Source organism: Cricetulus griseus, unplaced genomic scaffold (genome assembly GCF_003668045.3).
Source record: "Cricetulus griseus strain 17A/GY unplaced genomic scaffold, alternate assembly CriGri-PICRH-1.0 unplaced_scaffold_1, whole genome shotgun sequence".
Classification (NCBI taxonomy): Eukaryota; Metazoa; Chordata; class Mammalia; order Rodentia; family Cricetidae; genus Cricetulus; species Cricetulus griseus.
Window position 1 is genome coordinate 785,813 of NW_023276808.1, and position 26,726 is coordinate 812,538.

At 43.8% G+C, this 26,726-nt stretch overlaps 4 protein-coding genes across 4 annotated transcripts in view; 2 read left to right on the forward strand and 2 right to left on the reverse strand.

The window, feature by feature from the left end:
- Positions 1 to 26,726, forward strand: part of LOC113837940 (ephrin-B2-like) — a 423,845-nt gene that overhangs the window by 254,900 nt on the left and 142,219 nt on the right. The window lies entirely within an intron of this gene.
- LOC118239765 (mothers against decapentaplegic homolog 1-like) overlaps positions 1 to 26,726 on the forward strand; it is a 433,113-nt gene that overhangs the window by 215,214 nt on the left and 191,173 nt on the right.
- LOC113839150 (mothers against decapentaplegic homolog 1-like) overlaps positions 1 to 26,726 on the reverse strand; it is a 313,586-nt gene that overhangs the window by 161,442 nt on the left and 125,418 nt on the right. The gene's annotated exons all lie outside the window — the stretch shown is intronic.
- Positions 10,415 to 11,235, reverse strand: LOC118239768 (GTPase KRas-like). Its single transcript, XM_035453626.1, has 2 exons — positions 10,699 to 11,235; positions 10,415 to 10,576 (listed from the first exon to the last, which is right to left on the reverse strand). Exons 1-2 carry the CDS (start codon positions 11,210 to 11,212, stop codon positions 10,527 to 10,529), a joined length of 564 nt encoding a protein of 187 aa, XP_035309517.1. The 5' UTR covers positions 11,213 to 11,235; the 3' UTR covers positions 10,415 to 10,526.

A 26,726-nucleotide genomic window follows, 5' to 3' on the forward strand; every position in this document is an offset into this window, starting at 1 on the left:
CCACTTTTAGTATGGTCAGGATGCCAGCGCTTATTGGTTATAGATAGTATGATCTTGCATGGTCTGTGGGGTGGCTCAGGGAGAAAAGGTACTTATGGCACTTTGATTCCTGTGACCCATGTGATAGAAAGACAGAACCAACTCCTTCTAATTTTTCTCTGGCTTCCACCTGTGTATATACCCACTCACACACAGGGCAGGAGGAAAATTAATGTAACAAAATAAGTAAGTGGAAAGTTAACCACACTGGGAATTATTTTAAGTTTGTCATATATTTTTTAAGTATTTCTAGTAAATCTTGTGCCTTGTGTATACTTCAGAGGTTAGCAGTGCTCTTGCCATTTACATTGAGTGTTTTATAGTATCACAGAAAGGAGAGAATCCAAGGAATCGCTTAGCTCTGTCCTCTTCTGTGTCTAAGACATGGAAGTTTTTAAAGAAGCATTTAAAACTAATTTTTTAAGTGTGTATCTAATGACAGCACAGTCTAGTAACTGTCTGGTCTCTGAGGAATCCACTTGAGGAAGATCGATAATTACACTCCTGGGTGAGGAAGTCATCTTTCATGCGCTGTCCTCAAAAGCTCTCTGACTTCTTGTTGGGCCTGTTTAGTCATGTGTTCATCACGGGGGTTGAGTCCAGAGCCAGGCTTTGTTCATCGCCATCTAGATCAAAGGAATTTTCCACCTTCTGGCCAAATGTGATACCTCTTTAACCCTAAAGGAGGCCTTACTTTACCCCTTAACAAAGTTGGCCTGTGTGTTATGTACAAATGTGACCACAAAGTCTCTCCTTGTTCATTATTCACAAGCACCATTTATTTTTTGACTTCACATTTTAGCTCAGACGATTTTCAAAATGAGGCCAGCAACTTGCCAATGTGCTTATTGTTGGGAAGGAAAAACAACTTATTAGTGGTTGTGTTAAATGGTTGAGGTACAGGAACTTTCTCAGACCTTCTGGGTGGCATTGGGACCTTGGTAATTATTCTCAATGTCCTTTGATGGCACTATGATTATTGAATTTTTAAAGAAGCTTTGGTTCCTGTGCTCCAATAAACTTTCTCCTTGCATTCAGTTCCTATTGATTACACAACTAACAGTTGATTGTTACTTTTGTATAACTAAAAACACTTACTTTAAAACAAGGTATTTAAAGATTTATTCCTTCACACTTATCAGTGTGTGTTTGTGTGTGTGTGTGTGTGTTTGTGTGTGTGTGTGTGTGTGTGTGTGTGCCCATGGAGGTCAGAAGAGGGTATCAGATCTCTTGTACCAGGAGTTAGAAGCTGTGGGTTTCTGGACCCAAGATCAGGTCCTCTGGAACACCAGCAAGTACTCTAAGCTGATAACCTATCTCTTTAGCCCAAAACTACATTCAGAATTTGTTAACATTATTCTTCCGGCAAATACTTTACCACTATTCCAAAAAGACAAAACAAAGAGAAAAAATGCTTCTAAAACATTTATCTTCAAGATCTATATGGCTCCCAGAGGGTTTAATAATAATACTACAGCATAAAAAAATTTTAGCAAGGAAGGTTGTGCAAGGCATGATAGATATGGCTTGGGGTTTAAGATAGACAAACCCTACTAGAGAATAAGGTGGTTGGCTGGAGAGATGGCTCAGCAGTTCAGAGAAATTGCTGCTCTTCCAGAGGACCTGAGTCCTGTTCCGACCACCATGCCAGGCAGTTCATAATTGCCTGTAATTCCATAGCCACAAACCTAACACCTTCTTTTGTCCTCTAGGGGTACCTTTATACACATGCACTAGATGCTTACATGTACACATAATAAATAATATATCTTTTTTAAAGCTTGATGACCGTAACATAACCATCACCACACAAGATATCGTATGTTGGCATCAAAAGCTTTGCACACTTTCTGTAGCTCTGCAGAGAGGGAGCCTCAATTCACCGCTCCTCCCAGTGTCTTGGAGAAATGATGCAGGGTGTCTTTCTACCATTAATAGGCAGTCTCATGATATTTTAGATGATTTTTGGTGTTTAAATAAAATTGTACTTTAATGAATGTTAAAAACCAAGTCCTCCCTATCTGAAAAATCCAAATCAGTTTGGTCCAGAAAGTATCTGTGGAGCTTCTGCCACATACTGATGACCATCCTAGATGCTGGGAGGTCAGTGGTAAGCCAGACCCCATCTTCAAATAATTCACTCTCTGAAGAGACAGACCTGCATGGTAACTGTCACAATTGATGATCCTTATGACTGATTTCCGCCTGTGACAGAGGACTTAGCTTACTTCCCTGGCTCCCACATCCCCTTCCTGCCTACTCCTAGCACAGCAATGTCATGATCGTCACTTCCTTCCTGGCTTTCATGTTTTCACACCGTGCTGCACCCTTTCTCCTACCACCCACTGGACGTGGCTCCTTTACCTGGCCCCACTGTGAGAGGAAGATAAAGTTCATACCTGGCCTGGGTACTAGAATTTCTACATATGTGGCATCAAGGCTAGTGGCATTTTCTCCACATTCCTTTAATTAAGCCAAGTCTCAATTATTTGTCCACAGGTGGATGCTAAGTGTCCCAAGTCAATAAGCAGCATCTATGTTATCCTAGCTATGACACGTGCCCATCTGGGGCCAAGCAGTGAGCTCTGTGTAACTAACTCTCCCTTCTCCTATGTGGCTCTGAGATCAACCAGCTAAATCCTTTAATGGAAAATGTTTCCAAAGCAAAGTTCAAATACTTCTTCATGCATTTTTATTTCAGTTTAGTTTTTATTCAGACCACAATGTCTGGACAGGTACACACCTGTCATACCAGCACTTTAGAAGTGCAGGCAAGATGATCAGTAGTTCAAGGTCTGTTGTTGGTTTTTTTTTATTTTTTCCTTTTTGTCTCTTTGCTCTTTTGGAGAGCCCACCCATCTACCAAATAAATAACCAACTGGAGGCTTATTCTTACTTATGAATAAGCCTTATCTTGGATTATTTCTAGCCAGCTTTTCTCAAATTATCCCATAAACTTTTTGTCTCTGAGCTTTTTATTTTTTAGTTTTTGGTTTTTTTGAGACAGGGTTTCTCTACATTGCTTTGGAATATGTCCTGGAACTCGCTCTTGTAGACCAGGCTGGCTTCAAAATCACAGAGATCCACCTGCCTCTGCCTCCAGAGTGCTGGCATTAAAGGCATGTGTCACCAATGCCCTGAATTTCTAGGCTATTATAATTATTTAATATACCTTCCTTTACTTCTTACACTGTGACTTGCTGTGTAGCTGGGTGGCTGGCCTCTGGAAACCTCCTCCTTCTCTAACTCCTAGATCTCATCCTCCCAGATTTCTCCTCCTATTTTTTCTCTCTGCCTGTCAACCCCACCTATCCTTTCTTGTGTCTTGCTAGTGGCCATTCAGCTCTTTATTAAACCATCAGGTGTTTTAGATATGTAAAGTAGCTAAGCTTTACAGAATTGAACAAATGCAACATAAAAGAATGCAGCACATCTTTGCATCATCAAACAAATATTCCACAGCATAAACAAATTCTTAAAATAAGATTCTACAACAAAGGTCAGTTTGGGCTACATATTGAGTTGGAAGATGCCATAGACTATGTAAGACCCTGCCTGATGGCAAGATGGTTCAGTAAGGGTGCTTGCCTCCAAACCTGATGACTTGATTTTAATTCCTAAAGACCCACAAAGTGGAAAGAAGGACAGACTCCTGTAAGTCATCCCTGGCCTTCACTTGTGAACTGTAGCATGCACGTGTGCTCACATGTACATGCTCACACACACACAGACACATATAATAAAATTAAGGAAACAACTGTAACTTACTGGTGATTGGATTTTTCCATGCAGTTCTAGATTCATTTTTAAATTTGTTCCTTTGTTTGCTGACCACTATTACATTAGCTACTTCCTTGCCATAAACCTGTCTGTCTGTCTACCACCTCTCGACCGTCAGTCTTCAATCTAATCCTTGTGTGTCTATCCTCTATTATCAGTCTGTCTGACTGTCATCTCTCTCCCTATCTTCTGGTTTTCTGTCTGCCATCTCAGTCTTTCACTCTCTTCTATTGGTTCCTCTCTTTCTCTGTGGACGTTAACTGATGTATTTTCCTTCCACCCCCGTAGGACACCTTTGGTTTTTCCAGCCTCCTGACCTTTTCGCACCTTCTAGATCTAGTCTCTGGAACCCACTTACATCATTTTCTAAAGGGAACAGACAGCAAAACAAACATGAAGGTAAGCTTTTAAACAATGTTTTATTAAATTTTTTCTCTCTTCTTGATTCACAGCTGCAGAATTCTGGAAACAATCTCCCCCTGAGGGTTCCAAAGGTATCGACACAACTGTGTCCTTGTCATCCAGGATTGCTGGAGAGACACTGATTCTAGTCTTGTGACAAGTCTCTGCTATGTGAACTATTTTTTTCTTCTTATTTTTTTCTGTTTGATACATGGTCTCCCAAGGCAACCATGGCTGACCTGGAACTCTCTATGTAGATCAGGCTGGTGTAGATCTGCCTGCCTTTGCCTCCCACTTGCTGGGATTAGTGGTGTGTGACACCAAACTCAGCATATGATCTACTTTTAAAGATTTATTTATCTGTGGCAGGGCAGAAGGTTTGGAGGTGTGAGTATAGGCACCAGAAGGGGACAGAGACATCAGATAGACCTGGAGCTGGAGAATGACAGTTGTGAGCCACCTGATATGAGTTCTGGGACCTGAACTACAGTTCTTGAAAGAGCAGTATGCATGCTCTTAAGTACTGAGCCATCCTTCCAGGCCCAGTTGGCATAGTTTTACACATGGAAAGCTTGCTGGATCCTTTTGTTATGTTTCAAATGCTGAAATTATGATATGGTTGTTCTGGGAATCTCTAGCTCATCAGTACTCTAATCTTTGGTTCCTTGCTGGCAAAAAGAGACCTGCATGAGTGACTAAGCCATAGATCTTAAGAGGGAGAGTGCATCCAGATGTGTCCCATGCAGCCTCCAGGTCTTCAAAGGGAACAGAAGAAAACAGTTGGTGTCAGAATAGGACATGTGATAACAGAAGCAGAGACGAGAGAAAGAAGCAAGATAGAAAGGAGCTAGGCTGTTGACTTGGAAACTGGAGGGTGGGGCAACAAGCCAAGAGATGCAAGAGACCCCCAGAATCTGAAATAAAGCAAAAGCCTGGGTAGTGGCTGAGATGAGAAGAAGGCTCTCTGCTTCTCTTCCCATGCCTCTGGAGTGACACCAGTCTTTGCCAGTCCTCTGCACACAGCTGTGGCCTTCACTGTTATGCTTGTAGGTGCTGCTCACTACCAGCTGCTGTGTGGACAGCGTTTGTCATCCTGCTTATGTATTCCAGAAACTGATGAAGTCTTTATTGTTTGTAAATGATTGTTATTGTTGGGGGAAGTTTTTATTTTAAATTATGGCATTAATGCGATCCTCCCTTTCAATACAGACTATTCATGTCCCTTGGTCTACTATCTTATGGGATAACACCCATGAACTTCAATGTTCCAGACACTAGGTGAGGTTGTGTGTGTCAGGAAATCCACAAAGCCCAACATAGTTGTGCCTTGAAGGACAGGGCACGCTGCCACAGGCAAAGTGTGAAGAACTTATCATCAGATACAGAATAATTGTTAGTTCTATTTAGGGCTGGGTGTGGCTCAGTGAGAAGAACATGATCTCAGCAACTCTAAGGACCCTGCTTCAAACTCGGAACCAAAGAGAGAAAGAGACACCCACAGAGAGGGAATGTGACATCTCTATTCAGCTATTCAGAAGCACCCCCAGGTACAAGGCTGTACCCTACAGACAGCACAGGATGATACCCACACTTCCAAAACGATGGGAAAAGGACATTTAAAAAGCATGAATTTTTTCAATTGTTCATTACAGTGATTATCATTTATTCAATGCCCAGTTAAATATCTGCTCCACCCAGTTAAATGACTACTGCCTGGTGCTAAAGTTGCAGTGGTGAATGAGAGTAAGTCAGATTGCAGGGCACCCCTCCTGCAATCACACAAACCTCTGGAAAATAGCATCACTGGTCAGAGCTGTGCAGGAGCCTGGGGAGAGGTGGTGCTGGCCTGGACTAAAGGGGAGAAGAATTTACCTGTGTGACTGGACTGAAGAAGAGACTTACTGTGTATTTTATGTGTGTGCACACACCATTATTGCACAGACAGGCCTGATAGGAGTACTCGGCATCTGTTGAAAGGGACATTGTGTTTTATTTTGTTTGTTTTTTTCTGTGAAATAAAGAACCTGGATGAATCAATGATCTGTTAGGATTTCCATATTTTAAGCTACCTCTTGAAACATATGTGTTCATTAAAAGTCAGATTTTCATTACATATATATGTCCATGCACACATACATACAGGTACTTTCTGTTGTGAAATAGATTCTTCGAAAAAAATTGAACATTATTTAATCATATGTATGACCATTTCCTATATACTCATGGGAAGAGAGAGGATAGTTAAGCATGTACATATAATATAAAAATATTTTCCCGTTTCACTTAAAATGACTTGAAATGAGCAAACACATTAATTCTTTCTGGGAGTCATGTTGACTAAAGAAAGGCATTTTGATTAGTTTTTAGGCATGATGTATTCCCAGAAGACTCTCGCTCCTGGGTTTATTTTAAACCTGAAAATCAGTTACATATAAGGATGACAGTGTTAACCCTTGCTGTGGAACCATAGTCTATGCCAGCAGATGGCTGAGTCTGTTTGTGCATGCTGCTCTGTGGCTGCCCTTGGCCACCACTAAGTCCGAGTATCAGGTGAAAGCCTGGAGATTTGGATGAACGACAAGATGCCTGGTCCACTTTCTGAGAGAAAGACTCTCACCTTTATTGTGGAGCAGCCTAAAATACAAACTTACAAAACCCCCAGGTGAAAGGGTTCACAACAGGATACTGATCCTATTAGGGTGAGCTTAGATAAACAGGAGGTACCTGTGGTTATGCTGGAAAACAACTCTTAGAGACCCTGTGGTGTCTGGGTCCCAACATCTCCCCCTTCTTTATATATAACAAAACAGTGATTAAGTAAGAACTATAATAATTCAACCATTCTATCTTAGTGAGTTACTATAACTATCTATCTTCAACTCCATCAAAGACCATAGAAAATAATATATGAACTCTAGAACTGACAGACACATATTGCTTCCTAGACCCAAAGTTTCTTGGTAATGTTGGGGCATCCATTTTAGTCTACAGGTCACAATGTGTCTGACAGACTTCTCAGCAAAGCAGGAAATTCTAAACTCTCTACCTGCATTGGCAGTTTGCATGTCACCTTTTTTTCTGTGTCCTGTAGAATATCTTGCAGACTCTTCCATGAAGCCGGAACAGTTTATGACTGTCCATCTTGTTTAAGCAGTCACTTTCCTGTGGGTCCTGCATGTCCAGTTTATAAAGCAACAGTCAAACAATGCAGGCAACAGCAGCTTCTTGCCCAAATGGCTACTTTGCCACATCAAAGGCAAACTTTATTTCTCCGATGCCAATCTTCCTCTCAGATGTAACTGCTGTGCCAGGAGAATTTGTGTCTCACTGTAAAGAAAAACCCTAAACCATTTAAATGTCATATATTCCATAGATCTTTGAATGGTTTGAAGAATACCTATATATCTAGAAAACCTAACTAATATCAACAAAGGAAGATCCATTCCAATACAAAGTATCAACAAATGAGGATCCATTCCAATACAAAGTATCATTTCTATATCATATTCCTCTTTTTTGCTTTAAAAAGTGATTGAGTGTGAACACTACCATTTCTAACTGACCAAATTTAAATGAAAACAAATATAAGGATCACCTGGGCCACTGCTTCATGGGGTCCTGCCCCATGAAACCATACCAGTATGGAACGAATCCACAGCTCTTCACCCTCCATGGAATAAAAGCAGAATTTTCCCACGTAACCTGTACTTTAACAACTGTTGCTCCTTCCCTAGTAATTAAATGATTTAAAGACAACACAATAGCATTCTTTTGTTAACAGTCACACAATTACGATTACACTTCAAATTCACACATGTGGCCACACTATGCATACAGAACATACATACATCCTTTGAAAAAAACTCACAAAGGAGAGTAGATGTCGAAGGATGGTCATCCTTACCATAGCTTGGCATCTTTGGAGGATCTTCAGGACTGTCGCATCTTTGTCCATTCCTGTATGGACTTTTGTAGGGATTGGGTCTATTCTTTATCTATTTGGACATATTCTCCTTTCTCATCTGATGTGACAATGATGTGGATGGCTTGTGGTGAGGTCTCGGGGAGAGCGCCTGGAAGTGCAGGGCTATGTAATTGGCATTGCCAGTACTCTTTTTTGGAGCTGGGTTGTTAGTGTCACTGGGTACAGGAGATGAAGACATTGGGGTCTGCATAGAGACACAGTTCTCCTCACTGTCTCCAGAGTCTGTATGGGAGACCCAAAAGCAGTACTGGGAGGACCTTGGGTTAAAGGTGTGGTTGAATGTGGACCAAGACTTGGTGACAAATTAATTTAAAGGGAGCTCATTGATGACAGTGTTATTACTCAGGTCAAGGGGTACTGACTTTGCTTTTCGGCCAAGCTTGAGGATCTCACTTCCTCGGCTGGTAAACTGATGGGGCATTTTGCTCATGGTGATGTCAGAACCTGGGTTTATGGGCATATAATTGAAATCAGAGCTGGCACTATCTGATTGACCCACAACAGTCTTTTCTAGTGATTTAGCAAACAATCAGGCAGTTTCTTCACCTCGTGTTGGATACTTGTAGTCAATGATTGGAGGTCTTTGTTGAGGGCTGCCCCTGCAAGGTGTTTTGGGGTGTGGTGGGGGAGCTAAGGCTGAGTCCACCGGGAGGTCTCCAAATTCCTTACACAGGGTGTTTCTAGGTGCCTTGAACGTGTACACATCCTCACTGTCTGCCACAGACCCTGCTTGGAGCAGGGGCTGACTGGAGTTTCTGAATTCAGCTGGAGAAGAGCAGAGATTATGACTGACTAAAGAAAGGTTTCTCAGGGTGTCAGTGCTCTCTTTAGTTTGACTGAAGCCGCAGATCTGACAGATGCTCTGGACCCACCTATTCCTGTCAGCCTCTGTCTCAGCCACCAGGTAAAAGGTGTGCTCATTGATAATGATACCAAACATGAACCTCTTTTGGAGCTCTTGTTTGTTGAAGGTCAGGGCTACATCCAACTGGATACAGAAGTTTAGGTTGATGATTCCAAGGGTTTCTTATAGCAGTGTTCATTCTTATAGTATTCTAGAACATCTGGGTCACCACACATCTTACCGCTCCGCAGGATGAACCAGAATTTCTTCCAAGCTTAGTGCCCCAACTTTTTCTCAGGAAGTGATTTCTCCAGCCAGCCTGTGCACACCACATTAGTTTCGTCTGACTGGAGCCCACAGCCGGCTCCAGTGGACAAGGGCACAGGCTGCTGGGTCACCTGGCTGCTGGTGTGTGGTTCATTCAGGAGGAATTCCTCAGAGGTTGATTTCCTGGATTTCTTCAAATTTTCTTAGCATTATTGTTTAATCCAAAGTTAAAATGAAATCTTACCAGTACCTTGTTTCTTTAAACTTTCTCTGTGTGTTTGACTGTGATCTCTATTCCAATCCAACTCTCTTAGGAGTTGAGGTACCTATTTTCCAGTACGTTTTGCAATCCACCCTCACAACTCCTTACTTGCTTACCAGCATTCTAAGGGTGATCTCTCAGGGTCCCCTTTCATTCCTGTTCTCAGTGGGACCTCAATTTGTGGCTGCTCTTGGCCACCACTAAGTCCGAGTATTGGGCAAAAGCCTGGAGATTTGGATGAATCACAATATGCCTGGTTCTGTTTCTGAGAGAATGTTCCTCACTTTTATTGTGAAGCAGCCTTGTATACAAACTTTCAAAATCCCAGGTCAAGGTTTCACATCATGATCCTAGTGGGGCAAGGTTAGGAAAACAGGAGGTACCTGTGGTTATACTGGAAAACAACTCTTAGAGACCCTATGGGGGCTGAGTCCCAACTCTTAACACTCTAACTAGACTTATGAAAGATGATAAACTCTAGGACATGCTAAATGTGAATCAAGGGAAGTCCAAAAATCTGTGATTCCAAAGTCTTAGGTCTCAATGCAGCTGTAATTACTAATTAAATCACTCAATGTCTAGATGAAACAGAGCAGAGATGGATCAAAAACTTCACTACTCCGGGTCACACAATGCTCACAGCTGGTAAGAGAATTAGCGTGGAATCAACTGCATGCACCAAACCCCTTGAAGACAGTCTCAGGTCTTTAGTCTCTTCCACAGGCATTGCTAGTTGAAGTCCAACCCAGGGAATACTGCCACTTAGAGAAAAGAGGTTTCCACTGTCATTTTAAAATAAGCATTTAAGATAAAAGCTGAAAGTTTGCACGAACAGAAAAAAAAAATAGAATTAGGTAAAGCTAAAACAAATGCTAGTAATTTAGTGTAATGTACAAAAATTACCACTTTTACTTGAGTATGCCTTAAGAAAAAAGTACAAATTGTATTTACATAATTATACACTTTGTCTTTGACTTCTTTTTCTTCTTTTTACCATCTTTGCTCATCTTTAATGTTTTGGAATTTTTGGACCAAGGTATAGAAAGCATCATCAACACCCAGATTACATTACAATGCACTTTTTAATCTTCACCCTGCCAGGAGTCTTTTCTTCTTTGCTGATTTTTTTCAATCTGTTTTGTCGGATCTCTCTCACCAATGTATAAAAAGCATCCTCCACTCTCTGTCTTGTCTTTGCTGAGGTTTCAATAAATGGAATCCCATAACCTCCTGCTAAGTCCTGAGCCTGTTTTGTGTCTACTGTTCTAGAAGGCAAATCACATTTATTCCCTACTAGGACCATAGGCACATCTTCAGCGTCTTTTACTCTTTTAATTTGTTCTCTATAATGGTGAATAGCTTCAAATGATTTAGTATTATTCATGGCAAATACACAAAGAAAGCCCTCCCCTGTCCTCATGTACTGGTCGCTCATTGCACTGTACTCCTCTAGACCTGCTGTGTCGAGAATGTCCAAGTGACAGATTTCTCTATCAATTACTACTTGTTTCCTGTAGGAGTCCTCTATTGTAGGATCATATTCATCCACAAAGAGATTCTGAATTAGCTGTATCGTCAAGGCACTCTTGCCTACGCCATCAGCTCCAACTACCACAAGTTTATACTCAGTCATTTTCAGCAGGCCTCTACCCGTGGCGTGCCACACCTCAGGTCCCTTGCTGGCTCTCTCCAGGTACGAAATGACACGTGAGCCGGACTCTGGGCAAGCCGCCGCCTTCCTCCTCCCCCTCCACTGCCGCCTCAGCTGCAGAATCGCAACAGTAGTAATTTTTAAACTACGTCTGATCCAATTAATATCACCCAGAAACCTCTGAAAACCATTTAAAGTTTGAAGGGTGTCCAGCCGAAGACTAATCTTTTGAGGGTGCACCCCATTTGCCACAACCAAGCATGTCTTAGGTCTGGCTCCCTCACTGACCTTCTTATTTCCCTGCATAGCAGAAGCAATAACTTGTCCCATAATGTGGGGTCCATCTATATCTCTACAAATGCGAATGTAATCATTGAGGCTTTTGGCCTTGTGAGGTGGTAAAGCCTTTTTACAATACTTGTTGGCATTTTTTAAAGCTAGTTTTCTAACTATAGACATGACATTATCAGTATCCTCAAATATACGCCCTGCAAGCAGCTGCTGAGATCTGTGTATATACAGCTGGATCGTAAAGAATTTGCTGACCTAGGACTGCATAGGCTCCCGTACCAGTAAGCATTTCTGAGTTCTTTTTAGGGAAACCGGCAGCCGTGTTGCGCTGTACCATTTGGTTACATAGCTCTTCAAATTCACCTCTCCAAATCAAATAACCTCCCCTGGACAGCACAGCTGGACATAATTGTTGCCAATCACTGGGCGTGGAATTCAAGGCCACAGAGAATTAAAAAATGGTCAGAGTAATAAAAGGTACATGAGGCCTGTAAGCCATAACTGCCTCTTTCAGCTGTTTAATATCCTTATAATTAAGAGGGGAATGCTCTCACAGATTCTGGCCTTGGGGAGCAACTATCTCTATGATTGAGAACATCACTGGGCGACTCTGCTTTTCAGGAAAGGCCAAAGGGAAACAGAGAGCACTAGAATTATGAGCAGGAGGATGAGACTCAAGGGAACATTTTTTTAGCTTATGTTATAATTTAACATACCTTTCCATTTCTTCCCTTTCCTTAGTCTAATCCCCTGAATATGAGGGAGAGGGCCCAAAGGAAGTGTCATTAGAAGCTTGAAGTGACCTAACAGGTTCTGAGCCTCTGTGGAAGGCAGCCTGGGCTTCCTTAACCTGCTTTTTCAATTCCACAGTATTACTAAGAAGTGCTTCTTTGACAAGAGGGCACAGAGAAAAAGTAACAGTTGGTATGGCATTCGGCCCATCTCTGTGTAATGCCCTTTGCAGGTCTATCCTCACCTGCTCCCCATCACCAATACTAAAGATTAAAAACCAAGGGCTGAACTCATGTACAGTTTTTAAAACGTCTGTTGCTGTCTTGTACTTAATACTGGTGCCCTGCTTATTGGACAATTGGACCAATTGGTTCCCCATAAGAGAGTAAGAACTAGCTGCACCCATCTTCAATACACCTGTTCCTTACCTTAATGCTGGCAAGTCTTCTCGGTTGATCCTTCAGTGTCTCCCCTTCTTTCCCAAATCTTGGTGAGAACTCTAATTGTCGTAATAGGCAGCTCTACCACCTTCTCATGGATTCGGGCAAGGGAATCTGACGATTACATAAAGACAACCTAGACAGTCACTCTTGCAAAGAGAAGGCTTTTTATTTCAAAGGGGAGTAGGCTTATATACAAACAGCAGCCCCAGTGTAAATTTATTCAGATCAAGGTCCATGCCGCCAATCGCCCCCTCAATGGGCAGATAATTTGCATTCTTGCATAAAGGCCTATGCAGAAGCAGGGAACTAGGAAGTAAACACCTAGTCACAAGATAGACAGTGGATCCTGAGGGCACTGTGGGTCACTCTTAGTTACAACAAGAACAGTAGACCCTAAAGAGGTCCCCAACAGGATTTCTCTGTGTAGCCTTAGCTGTCCTGGATATACCTCTGTAGACCAGGCTAGACTCAAATTCAAGGAGTTCTGCCTGCCTCTGCTTCCCAAGTGCTGGGTTTAAAGGCATGTGCCACCACCGCTCAGTTAAAATGTTATGTACTTTTTATTTCGTGAGCTTTGGTGTTTTGCCTGAATGTATGTTTGTGTGAGGGTGCTGGGTCCCTTGGAGCTGGAGTTGCAGATGGTTGTCCATAGTTATTCCATGTAAAAGGACTGGAGAAATGGCTCAGAGGTTAAGAGAACTGGCTGTTCTTTAGACATCCTGAGTTCAATTCCCAGCAACCACATGGTGGCTCACAACCATCTGTAATGTGTTCCAGTGCCCTCTCCTAGTATGCAGGGCAGGCACATATGCAGGGAGAATGCTATACACAGAAGAAATAAATACTTTTAAAAAACATCCCATCTACCTTGTGCCTCTGGGTTTTTTACCTTTCTCTATTCTCTATCTCTTTCTTTCCTTCTTACTCTTTTGATGGCTGTGTGGCTGTCCCCTGGTGTTCTCTCTCCCCCTTTTCTCTTCTTTCCCTTTTCCTTTCCCTCTTCTTCTAATTATTCTCTCTGCCCACCAGCCCTGTCTATCCCTCTCTCCTCCCTAGCTATTGACAGTTCAGTCCTTTATTAGACCAGTCAGGCATGTTGGGCCGGAAAAGAAGCACAGCTTAACAGGGTTAAACAAATGCAACATAAAAGAATGTAAGAAATCTTCAACTAATATCCCATAACAGCTGTGAGCTGCCATGTGAGTATTGGGAATTGAACCTGGGTCCTCTGCAAGAGGTACCCGTGCCCTTAATAGCTGAACCATCTCTCCAACCCAATAAAATAATAATTTTAAAAATTAGAAAAAAGAGGCCAGTTGGTGGTGGTGAACGCCTGTAGTCCCAGCACTCGGGAGGCAGAGGGGAACTCTGCGAGTTCGAGCCCAGCCTGGTCTACACAAAGAGAGAGAGAGAGAGAGAGAGAGAGAGAGAGAGAGAGAGAGAGAAAGAGAGAGACAGAGACAGAGACAGAGACAGAGATTTGATAGCAGGGGTCCAAAATGTGGCAGCACAGCAGATAAAGGCATTGGCTATCAAGGCTGGTGACAAAGTTCAACCCCCTGAGGTAGTTCAACCATTCATCATTCAGGAAGGAAAAACATGATCTCCACATATATAATCATTAGTTCTAGGACCAAGGGCTTGAGACATATGCCAGTCTTGTTTGTTTTAGCCAATAAAAAGTCTTACTAGAAAGTACCTGTAGGGTCTGGTGAGATGGTTCCTCTGGTAAAGGTACTGACAACCTGAGTTTATTGCCTGGCTCCCACACTGTGAAAGGAGAGACTCTTGCAAGCTGTCGTGGAACAATGCCCAAAAGGGCTCCTGCATTAATTAGAAAAGACCCACAGGGGCTGGAGGGATGGCTCTGTGCTGAGGAGCACTTGCTGCTGTGCATGTGTACAGGTATAGCCCACAAAATATTTTTGAGACAGCGTCCCATTGTATATCTCTGACTAACCTGGAATTTGATATGTAGAACAGGCTGACCTCCAACTCACAGAAATCTGCCTGCATCTGCCTCCTCAGTGTTAGAATTAAAGGTGTGAGCCACCATGCCCAACTCACACAAAATAATTTTTAAATGCAATTTGAAAATCCTGAATATATTTATGTAACCAAATACTTGTAACATCATATTGGCACCTTGGACAGGTATTTTTGTTTGTTCATTTGTTTACTTTTTAGATAGGGTTTCTCTGTGTAGCCCTGGATATTCTGGAATTCACTCTGTATCACAGGATGGCCTTGTATGCACAGAGATCTCTGTCTTGTCTCTGTCTCCTGGATGCTGGGATCAAAGGTGTGCTTCACCATCGCCAGGCATTGAACAGCTTGTTGCTTGCTTTCTTTGGGGGGATGGGAGGGTGCTAGGAATAAAACCCAGGACCTTGCACACAACAGGCAAGAGCCCTCCAACTGAGCTACAGCTAGAGCCCCTGTCTCGTTGAGCCAGAGCCTCACTATACACCCAGGCAAGTCTAATGGAACATCCTCCTGCCTCTGTCTACCATGTGCTGGTGGATGTCACAGGTGTGTGCCACACAGCTTCCTGAGAGCACTGAACTCTGAAGACAGGGCCATAGGATAGATTTCATGTCCCCAGGAAATCCCCCCATCATGCTTACCAGCTGGCTTTTGCACAGGCTGAAAATCTGCCACCTCAGCCAGGCTGCCTGTGAAGATCTGGCCTCCAGCCTCAGCCTGGACCAGACCCCGACTGAGCTGGACCTGGGTCTGAACGACCTTGGTGATCCCAGGGTGCTTCTGCTGTGTGAGGGCCTCAGGCACCCAGACTACAAACTGCAGACCCTCCGGTGAGTGCAGTTCCTGATTCAGCATGCTTCCCCTGTCTTCTCTGTCCAGGGAGGCCGTGGGACCTCCAATTTCTTCACCAGCTCTAGCTACAGAATCTTGCTGTTAAGTTTTCCTGCCACAGGGTCTTTACTCACACATCACTGACACCACTGAATGGCTCTTCTGTTCTGCTGTACATTTAGTTTCCAGGGGAGTGCTGGAGAGATGGCTCAGTGGTTGAGAGCACTGGCTGCTTTTCCAGAGGTCCTGAGTTCAATTCCCAGCAACCACATGATGGCTCACAACCATTTATAATGAGATCTTGTGCCCTCTTCTGTCCTGCAGGCATACATGCCAGCAGAACACTGCATACATACATACATACATACATACATACATACATACATACATACATACATACATAAGTACACAGACACACACACACACACATTTTTTTTCTGGGGGGGAGATTGGTTAATCTTTCAGGTCTCAGAACAAATAGCACTGACCAAAGTGTATCCTCTGCTCTACTTGGCTTTCTGTTACTGTAATAAACAACATGATCAAGGTGACTTCAGGAAGCAAGAGTTTTTGTTATCCTACAAGTTATATAGCTCTTCACTGAGGGACGCCAAGGCAGAAGCCTGAAACAGTAAAGAAACCAAAGAAATTTGCTGTTTACTGGTTGGTTCCATGTGGCTTGCTCTGCTAGCTGCTTTTATACAGCCCAGCCCTCCTGGCCCAGGGATATACTACCCACAATGGGCTCCTGCAACAATTAACCATCAAGGTTTCTCTGTGTAACAGTCCTGGATGTCCTGGAACTTGCTCTGTACACCAGGCTGGCCTTGAACTCAGAATACTCCCCCTGCCTCTGCCTCCCTGTGCTGGTGTTAAATGTGTGCCCTACCACAGCCCCACCCCTTTCTTCTTTTTTTAAATTACAAAATTTGACAGATGTGGCTTTCTGCCTGCATGTATGTTTTTAACCAAGCTCCTGCCTGGTACTCACAGAGTCATGAAGATAAGTTTAGATTGCCTAGGACTGGAGTTACAGCCAATTGTGAGCTGCGTGGTCCTTGCCTTCTGTCCTGTCTTCCTCTCTGCCTTCTCCCCTTGTCTCTCTCAAAGGTGGGCAAGGCCATACCCTTGCACCCAGCATACCAATTTGGCATTTAAGCCCTGCCCCGGGGACCTAACCAAAAGGCATGGGACAAACTCACCTTGGCCTTCCCTTCCTCTAGGTTGGGCATTTGCCAGCTTGGCTCAGACACATATGCAGGGATTGCCCATGTGCTCCAAGTCAACACCTGTCCCCGAGAACTGGACCTGAGCTTCAACGACTTGGGAGGCAGGGACCTGTGGCTGCTGGGGGAAGGCCTGAGGCACCCGGCCTGCAGACTTCAGTAGCTGTGGTGAGTGTTTTGCTTAGGAGGAGTGCAACAGGAGTAGCATGGGGATGCTAACACACTGGCTGCTTAAATAGAAATTTTAAGGCCAGCCTCAGCTTTATAGCTACTATCAGGCCAGTGTGGGATAAGGGAGATGCTACTTCAAAAAACAGAACAGAAAACAACCATGGTTATTTTTCATTCTAAAAGCAGGAAACACATAAACATAACTGAGCCAGGGAATGATGGGTGGTGCCTTTAATGCCAGCACTCGAGAGGCAGAGGCAGGAGGATCTCTGTGAGTTCCATGCCAGCCTGGTCCATTCCAGCAAGTTTCAGGACAGGCACCAAATGTTACAAAGAAAAACCCTATCTCAAAAAAAATGTGGTATCTCAGGTTCCTGCTCCTGCCACCATGCTGTCATAACTCCCCACATAAGTACAAATAGAAAAGATTCCCCCATCCTCCAAAAACCAGCCCCCCATTAGACATATATACATATACATAAATACACACATACACACACATATACACAGGCGAAACACCTTGGGGGTGTTTAGAATCTGCTTGGGGAATAAGGCATTTATTAATTTGTGCATTTTCTTTTCATCTATGGTTATGTGCATCTGGGTTTGTAGTGTGCACAGAGGCCAGAAGATGGCACCAGATGCCCGGGAGTATCAGTTACAGGATGTTGTGAACCAACTAAACCAAACTTAGGAACCAAACTTGGCTCCTCTAGAAGAGCAGTCTTAACCACTGAACCATCTCTCCAGCTCTTGCTATTGGAATATTGGGTTTCTATTATCTGTTACTATACTGGCTATACTCTCAGACTCACCCTGCTTCACAATAGAGCTGCTCTGTCTCTTTCTACATATCCCTCGCTGCTTTACCCCCAGTCAGGGTTTCCTGTGTGTAGCCCTAGCTATCCTGGAACTCAGAAATCAGCCCTCTTCTGTTGGGATTACAGTGTGAGTCACCATGTCTGTCCTTCCAAACCCACAACCTTATCAAGCTGCAGGCACTAGACACACTCTTTAGAGACGTGTTCCCTGGGGACAGAGAAGCCTCGAGGTCAGGGACCACCCTAACTCTACTCTTCCAGACCAAATGTGGCTCCAGATTAAAATGAGGAATAATTTAACCACAGAAGGAAATCATTGATCCTTGCCTTCAAACCACAAAGGAGATCCAGTGTATAATAACTCACATTATTATAACTTATATTATTTTTCTGTCCCCAAGTCACTGCTCCCCAAATATTTACTTATTCTTTGTAACCTGGGCTGTCTTAGAACTCAGCTTTGTAGACTATGGCAGCCTCGAACTCAGAGATTCAGCTGTCTCTGGCCACCAAGTGAATCTAATTAGGATTACCTGTGTCAACTTGACAGGGCCAATATTTTCTGAGGGATACACCACTCACTAAGGAAGGTGTCCAGCAACCACTGGATGGGCTCATGACTCTTTCCTTTAAACCCTGTCACCTGTAAAATCCTCACCTCAACTCCCTGAAAAGACCACCTCACCCACCTCACCTTGTCCCCTGCAGGCTGGACAGCTGTGGCCTCACAGCCAAAGCAGGTGAGGACCTTTCTTCCATCCTGCAAATCAACCAGACACCGACTTAGCTTAATGTCACCAACAACGCTCTGGGGGACACAGGTGTCAGGATACTGTGCAGGAGGTTAAGACATCCAAGCTTCAAACTTCGAGTCCTGTGGTGAGAGATGGACCCTGATTTCTTGGAGAGAATAGGGGATTCAGGAATGATGGCCTCAGATTTGGTGGTAGAATTCTAAATGATAGAGATTCATTAAACACTGGATAAATAAATGATGCAGCAGAGTCAGATCAAAGTTAAAAGCACTTGGTGAGGACCTGAGTTCGTTTCCCAGCACCAATGTCAGGCGGACACATTCAACTGTAATTCTAGCTTACGGGGCCTTCATGGTCATGACTCCAACTCACAGCCTTAGATATGCACATATGTAAATAATTAAAATAATACAAAGTATGTTAATGAAAGTTGAACTATTTCACTCATAGAATTGCTTGTAATATTTGAGACCAGTACTTCTGCAGGATGCTAGCTGGGGATTAGACTCCTCAGGTAGTTCAATCTCTCCATGCTCCTGCCCCAGCTTCCTGAATGCTGGCATTGCAAGCATGGACAGTTTGAATTTACTTCCTGTTCTTTTTCTTTTTTTCTCGAGGAAGTGTTTCTCTGTGGCTTTAGAGGCTGTCTAGCTAGTAGCTCTTGTAGACCAGGTGGGTCTTCAACTCACAGCAATCTTCCTGCCTCTGTCTCCTGACTGGTGGGTTTAAAAAGGTGTGGGCCACCACTACTTGGCTTTTGCTTTAATTTATAAATATTTGTTTATTATATACACAGTATTCTGCCTGCTTGTATGTATGCACACCAGACGAGGGCACCAAATCTTTTTATAGATGGTTGTGAGGCACTATGTGGTGGTTGGGAATTGAACTCAGGACCTCTGGAAGAGCAGACAATGCTCCAACCACCAAGCCCTCTCTTGTTCTTTTAAATGAAACCAGTCTCAGCTGGCACCTGGGGGTTCTGAGTCTGTTATTTAGCCACTGGACATGCTTTCCACACCATGCTATCTGCCTCTGTAAATGAGAATACAACTAGGAGTTTCCTGTGGTTTTTATTATTAATAGCTAAAGACACTCAAGATTGGGAGTAAGGAGCCCAGGGTGGTTGGGAACATGTTTGATCCCACCACATGGAAGGCAGATGCAGGTAGATCTCAAAGAATTCCACTCCAGCCAAGGCTGCTGCCACCACCACCCAGCTCAAGTCACATACTCTTAACCAATCCTGAAGAGCCAGGGCACATACCACCCTTCTTGCTGCTGTTTCCTTTAAAAAGCCATAAAAACTGAGGCATTCTTTTCATCAGTGAGTCAGCTCCTTGGTGGTTTCTTTTTGAATTCTCATGAACTTGTCATAACAATTCCACACCAGCCAAGGGAGCAGAGAGACCCTGTCTCCAACAAGCAACTGAACATTGGGAGTAAGGAGGCTGGAGAGGTGGCTCTGTGGTTAGGGCACTTGTTGTTCTTGCAGATGTCCCAGTTTCCATATCCCACTCTATAGCTCACAACCTGTTCCAGGGGCTCCAACTCCAGTTTCAGGAGATTGAATCACCCCTGGTGATCTCCATTGGAACTGCAATATGAGGTTCATTCATGCATGTGTGCAAAATACTCATCCTAAACAAAACTAAAGGGCTGGAGTGCTGGCTTAGCAGGTTAAAGCATCTACTGTCAAGCTTGATGACTAGCTTAACAATCAGAACCCTCGTGGGTGGAAAGGAAAACATCTACTGGTTGTTCTTGTGTCTCCAAAGTACACCATGGGGAACAGTATTAAGAGCAAAAGCACAACCAAAACCACTAGCTGGATCCCAGCTTCACAGGAAGCTGAAGTAAGAGTATTCCAGGTTCAAGGCCAGCCTGGGAAACTTAGTGAGGCCTTACATGAAAATGTGAGCTAGGAGGATGGTTTGGCAGTAGAGTGTCTGCTTTCCCAGCATCCCCAGAGCTGTAAGTTCCAACACTGAAAATAAATGTTTAATATTTTGCATTTACCTGTGTTTCTGAATTGTATAGTTGTCATAATCAATCCATGTTAGGCTTCAGTGGGATCCAGCCAACTTGCCAGGTTCATACCTGAGGGGGAGAATAGATTGAGACATGGCAGGTAAAGACACTTAAGAAAAAGAGACACAGGATAGAGTCAAGAGGGCAAAACAGAGCGAATACTGGACTTCCGAAGTTTACTCTTCAGCATTCTTAAGTACCCCAACCAAAAGGGGAACATGGCAAAAGACTTCTTTATCACGTATAAGGAACAAACCCACTTTCTACCTTAATACACCAAACATTTGATAACCACACATGAGACTCAACTTCTCCGTGTGGGCCTTGAGGGTCAAGAGTAACCACACCTCAGACCAAGTCTGTAGTTATTTAGGTAAGACATTCAAGACTAAGATCAAACATCCTATAGTAGCCATGCCTTAGACCTTATGACTTTAAACTTGGAAGACTAAGGACAGTTTTGAACTCTCTGACCTTCAGTCACGATGAAGCAGAGCCACCTTGAGATCACTGTTCTCCTGGTACCAAACATGGCAGTAAAAGCCTTCCTCCTTGGTTATCTAGATTGCCCTTGTCCATGAGGTTTGTATTGTTGTGTATAGAGAGAGGGCTCAGTAGTTAAGAACACTGGCAGTAGACTGGGCATTGGTGGTGCAACCCTGTAATCCCAGCACTTGGGAAGCAGAAGCAGACAGATCTCTGAGAGTTCAATGCAAGCATGGTCTACAGATTGAGTTCCAGGAAAACCAACATTACACAGACAAATCCTGTTGGAAAAAAGTGTGTGTGTGTGTGTGTGTGTGTGAGTGTGTGTGTGTGTGTATGTATGTATGTATGTATCCACATACACTCAGCTGATATTGGCTAGAAAAGGACAGCAGATCCCTTGGAGCTGGAGTTAAAAATGGTTGTATGTGGAACTTAACTCTGGCCCCATACAAGAGCAGGAAGTACTCCATACGAAACTAATGAAAACAGTATTTGAAAAACAGGCTGTGTGGCCGGAGACATGGTTAAGAGCAGTGACTGCTCTTCCAGGGATCCTCAGTTCAATTCCCAGCAACCACATTGTGGTTCACAGCCATCTACAATTCAATCTGGTGCCCTCTTCCTGCAGGTAGGCAGAACACTGTATAAGTAATAAATAAATCTTGACAAAGAAAGGACGGAAGAAGGAAAGGAAGAAAGGAAGGAAGGAAGGAAGGAAGGAAGGAAGGAAGGAAAGAAGACAGGCTAAAAGTCAGCTTACCATGATGCTGTCTTTGTAGTCCATAGTGATAGTTCTATGTTTGTCCACAGGCTGTTTAGAATGGACCTGAACAAAATGACCCAGAGGAGGCTGGCAGCGCTTTGACTCACAAAACCGTACTTGGATACTGGGTACTGAGCAGGGGCTGCAGCATCAGAATGGGGGCCACCAGGACTTTTATTCTATCGGACAGCTGTGATCCAGCACTTGAGAGACATTACTTTGTGTGTGACTTTTGCTTTTCTCTGCATAACAGTCAAGGCTGCCCTGGAAACCCACAAAAATCTGAATACTGGCCATTTCAGTCAGTCACTGTAACAAGACTTCCATCTACTGGCCAAAATGTGAAACTACAGATTAAAATAAGGGCAGAGGACACTTATTTGGAGGAGTTGGGTATATTATGTTAGAGACAAGGTCTTTCTGTAGCCGTGGCTGACCTGCAACTTGCTCTGTAGACAAGGCTGTCCTCCACCTCTTAGTTCTGCTTGCCTCTGCTTCTCTAGACCTACAAATATTTGCACAGATTCCAGAGGCAACTCAAGCAGTAACCTAGAATTCTTGCAGATATATGAAGGGGGGCCAATATTTCCCTGCCCAGCCAATTCCTTAGAAATTTGTCTTTTTAGCTGGGGGTTGGTGGCACATGCCTTTAATCCCAGCACTCGGGAGGCAGAGGCAGGCAGATCTCTGTGAGTTAGAGACCAACCTGGTCTACAAGACATAGTTCCAGGACAGCCTCCAAAGCCACAGAGAAACCCTGTCTGGAAAAACGAGAAAAAAAAAGTTGACTGTTTTCCTACTTCACAACTCAATATTGTAATCAGATTGGGAAACTGTACACTAGAACAAACAGAAAAAATACTAAGTGCCCTTGGCCTGTACACCAAGGTTCCAGAGGCAGTATGCACAGAAATATCCAGGACTGTTTGTATCTGCTATCCACACATATGAGGCCTCAACACATGGAGAGGGCAGGACATGTGGACCAGCTGGAAGACTGGCTGCCTAGCTAGCATGCATGAAACCCAGGACTCTATTCTGTCCTAAGGAGCTACATAGATTGCATGGCAATTGTTAACATACTGGGCTGAACAAATGTTTACATCAGCTGTGCATGGTGGCTTGTGCCTTTATGAACCAAAGGAAGGTCATTCAAGAGCAGAGAGAGCTACAGGTAGGCCCAGGAAAATGAAGCAATTGGCAAAGGGCTACAGACTTGAAAGAAGCTAGGTTTGAACTTCAGGACCTACGGGAGCATATATATTCATGCCAGCTCCAGGCAATAGTATGCTCACTAATGGTAAAGGGCAGAAACATGTTAAGGAGCCTGCCACCAAGCATGAAGACCAGACATACATCACAGGAATCAACATGGTTGCAGTGACCTGACACAGGGGAGTAAGCACAGGCCCAATGGTGAGCATGCACAAAGGTAAAATGTGCCCAGTATTGTGGCTGTTACAGTTATCACCCAAGAGGCAGTCAGGACAACCAGGACAATTTGCTAGGATTCTACCACCTGCACCCCTGACTGCACACACACATACACAAAAACTCAGAAAACCATTTGGAAGTAGCATGTGCCCTAATCCTAGAAAAAAACAAGATCTGTGCTTCTAGTAGGCAGAAATTCCAGCATTAACAGCCTATCTCAAAAAGGGCCTCATAGAGTTCACAATGGTGTGTCATGCCTTTAATCCTAGCACTTGTGAGGCAGAAGCCCGTGGATCTGACTCCAAATGACAGAAACCCTGTCTTGAAAAAACAAAACAAAAAAACACTGAGGTGTTTTGATCTCTCAGAGCGTGTTCAAAAACAATGTCAAAGGTAGTTTGCAACATAGTTCAAGGAGTTCAAAAAACAATGTCAAAGGTGGTTTGCAACATAGCTCAAGGAATTTCTGAATTCCTGTTAGGGCCTTGATTTGTTTCTCTCTGCCTTTAATCCCAGCACTCGGGAGACAGAGGCAGGGAGATGTCTGTGAGTTCGAGACCAGCTTGGTTCAGGAGAGCTAGTTACAAAGGAGCCTCAAAAGCCAGAGAGAAGCCCTGTCTGAACCCCCTCCCCCCAACACACAAAATACCCTGAGACATGTGCCCTATACTGCAGTTCTTACAACCAAGGCGAAACTTAAACCTACTGAAAAAGTCTCAAAAGCTCCCAGAGAAAAACCTGCTTTCAAAATGTAACCATTGTAGCTTAGGTCTCACCACTACTGGGCTCCGTTTTAGGTCCACAGAACATACATGAACAATGTTCCCATCACATCTAACTTGCCCAGCATTTTTAAAGGAGTGCAGCACTCCTCACACTCCCAAGCCTGAGCTCAGCGCCTGTGCACAAATGCTTCCAATGGGCTCAACTGGGATGCTTGTCCCACACAGCGAGGCCCAAAGTGGAAGCACTTTCCATTTCTGCCTCAGAGAGGACAACCACTTTGATGACCGCTTTGTGGGTTGTCCCCTCGAGCCTAGGGTCTCCTTGACCCCCCGGTTCTCTCCAATACTGTTTCAGTTCCTGGCTACTGTGCAAGCGATGTCTTGATTCCTTCCTTCCCACTCAACATTCTCCCCTCCATGTCCATGGAGTCCCAGCTCCCAGAATACTGCAGTTAACCCAGACACACGCTACATAAGGGTCCATTATACCTTAAGTCCAAAGAGTGCCGCACACTATTCGAATGCTAGAGGAGTCACTAAGAACTGGGGAAATCGCCCTTTTGTCAACCAGGAGTGCTCAAAACCTGGCAGCACTTTATTCCAGAGCAAAATGTGCCTCCATAGTTTGAGTACCACAGGCTGACATAGTCCAGAGAGACGCACAAGCCGGAAAAAAAAAATTTTACCTGACACAAAACTAAAAACATTGCAACAGTTCAAACAAATGCGCCAAAAATTTAAATGATACATAATTCACGGTGGTTAGTATCAGGTCCCGAAATTGACCCAAGTCCATTGGTAATTTGGCTTCTTGAACAAACGCAATACAATTGCCTAGGACCCTCTGAAACTCCGAGAAGCGTCATTCATAATCACCACAACACTCCTAAAATTCCTACATTGCTAAAACTATGTACAATCTGCCTGAAGGCCTTGCCTCCTGTGAGGGGGGACTACACTCAGCTGACTTGGGGCCAAGAGGCCGAATCCTTGCCTATGTTCATTTAAAATTCTAGTTTTTACAAGTTACAAAGCAAGGTAGTCAGTGCTGGCTCAAACCCATGATCCTAGTTAGGCAGGCAGACGTGTGCATTCGAGGCCGGCATAGTCTACAGAGCGCGTTCAGGACATGCTCCAAACTACACAGATTACGAAAAGTTCTGTAAGTAGGCCCTTTGTGCTTTTGAGAAAGGCAGAAGTGTGTTACTTAGCCTGTCCCAGGTCGTAATCTGGCTAAATTAAACCTATCTCATCCAACATCCGTATCAAGCCAACAACTGCCTCTCAAAGATAAGGTCCTCCGTTTCAAATCTCAGAACAGAAAAAAAAAAAACTTACCTTTCTGCCAGAGAGAAAGCCGAATTCGAAATGTGGAGCAGAATATCCTGACAAGCACCAACAAAATCCCAAAGAAGTCTCTGGGAGAGGGAGAGGCTCTAGTATTTACATACTCTGAGGGATCATTGGCCCCCAGGAGGGAAGGCTCTGGAATCCCTCTCCCCAACTTGGGCCATCCATACCCAATCCACCCTCTGTCCTGGGTTCTGATGCCCCCTGGGGCTGAATGACCTTCAGCATCCATGCCCTGCTCCCCACCATCCCGTGTCTGCCTCTCACCCCATAGGAGGAAGTGGATTTGTTTGTATGGGTCGGTTGTTTCCATTTTTGTAGCAATTATTGAGGCTGAGGCTGGCTCCAGATTCATTCTTAAAAACATTAATGAAAAGAGAAAAGAAAGTATCCTCTGCCTGGGAGGCTCAGTGTTTTGTTTTGTTTTCTTATTTTCTGACTGAGTTGAAGTCCTTTCTCTGCCTCCTTTGTCTTTCTTCCTCTTGTGTGTACGGGTAGACCTTATTTGCCAAACTGCACTGTGGGTCAAGCAATAACTAATTGAGTTGGTTTTCTCTACCTTTACATGGTTTTATGGATTGAAATCAGGTTTCCAGGCATACAGGGCTGGAAACTGAGCCTTGTTTCACACTTAGATTTTAGGGTTTCTTCACACAAAGTCTCAGTTACTCCAAGCTGGCCCTAAACTCACTAAATTGCCAAGGTCGTCCTTGAATTCTTTAACTTCTCTTGCCATCTCCCCAGGGCTGGAATAATGGGCACATAAGACCTTTTCCAGTTCAGTCATAAATTCCAGGCATATTTCTATGTATTTTTGATGTATTGATTATTGAAGAAGTAAACCTTCTCAGCAAGTAGCTAGGTCTTCCATTTGGAGAAGCAAATAAAGATAGGGATTTGGCCCATGTAGTAGCAACACCTTTACTCCCAGCCCTTGGGAGGCAGAGGCAGGTAGATGTCTTGAGTTTGGGGCCAGGAGTACACAGAGAGCCCTTATCTCAATAAAAATATTAACAAGGTTATATGTTTTAGAGTCTAGAATACTGGAGTTCTTTTTATATTTTTCCTCCCTTTATTTATTTAGAGCCTGGATCTTTCTAAGCTAGGCTAGCTTTGGAATCTCTATGTAGCAGAGGATAACCCTGACTCCTTCTCCTGTCAATCCTTCCCAGTCCGGCCTTGGCCACTATGCCTTGTCTATTCTATGCTGAATCCATCCAAGCAAAGCATCCCAACAATTTAGCTTCAACCTCAGAATTTAATTTCTTTTGATTCAGTGTGTGTGTGTGTGTGTGTGTGTGTGTGTGTGTGTGTGTGTGTAAGAGAAAGAGAATCCTGCTAGTCCTGGCGAGCCTGGGACTCACTATGTAGACAAGGCTGGTCTCTGCCTTAAGAATAAAGACTTGACCCAACACTCTATTCTGCAGTTGCGTTTTAAAATTACATTT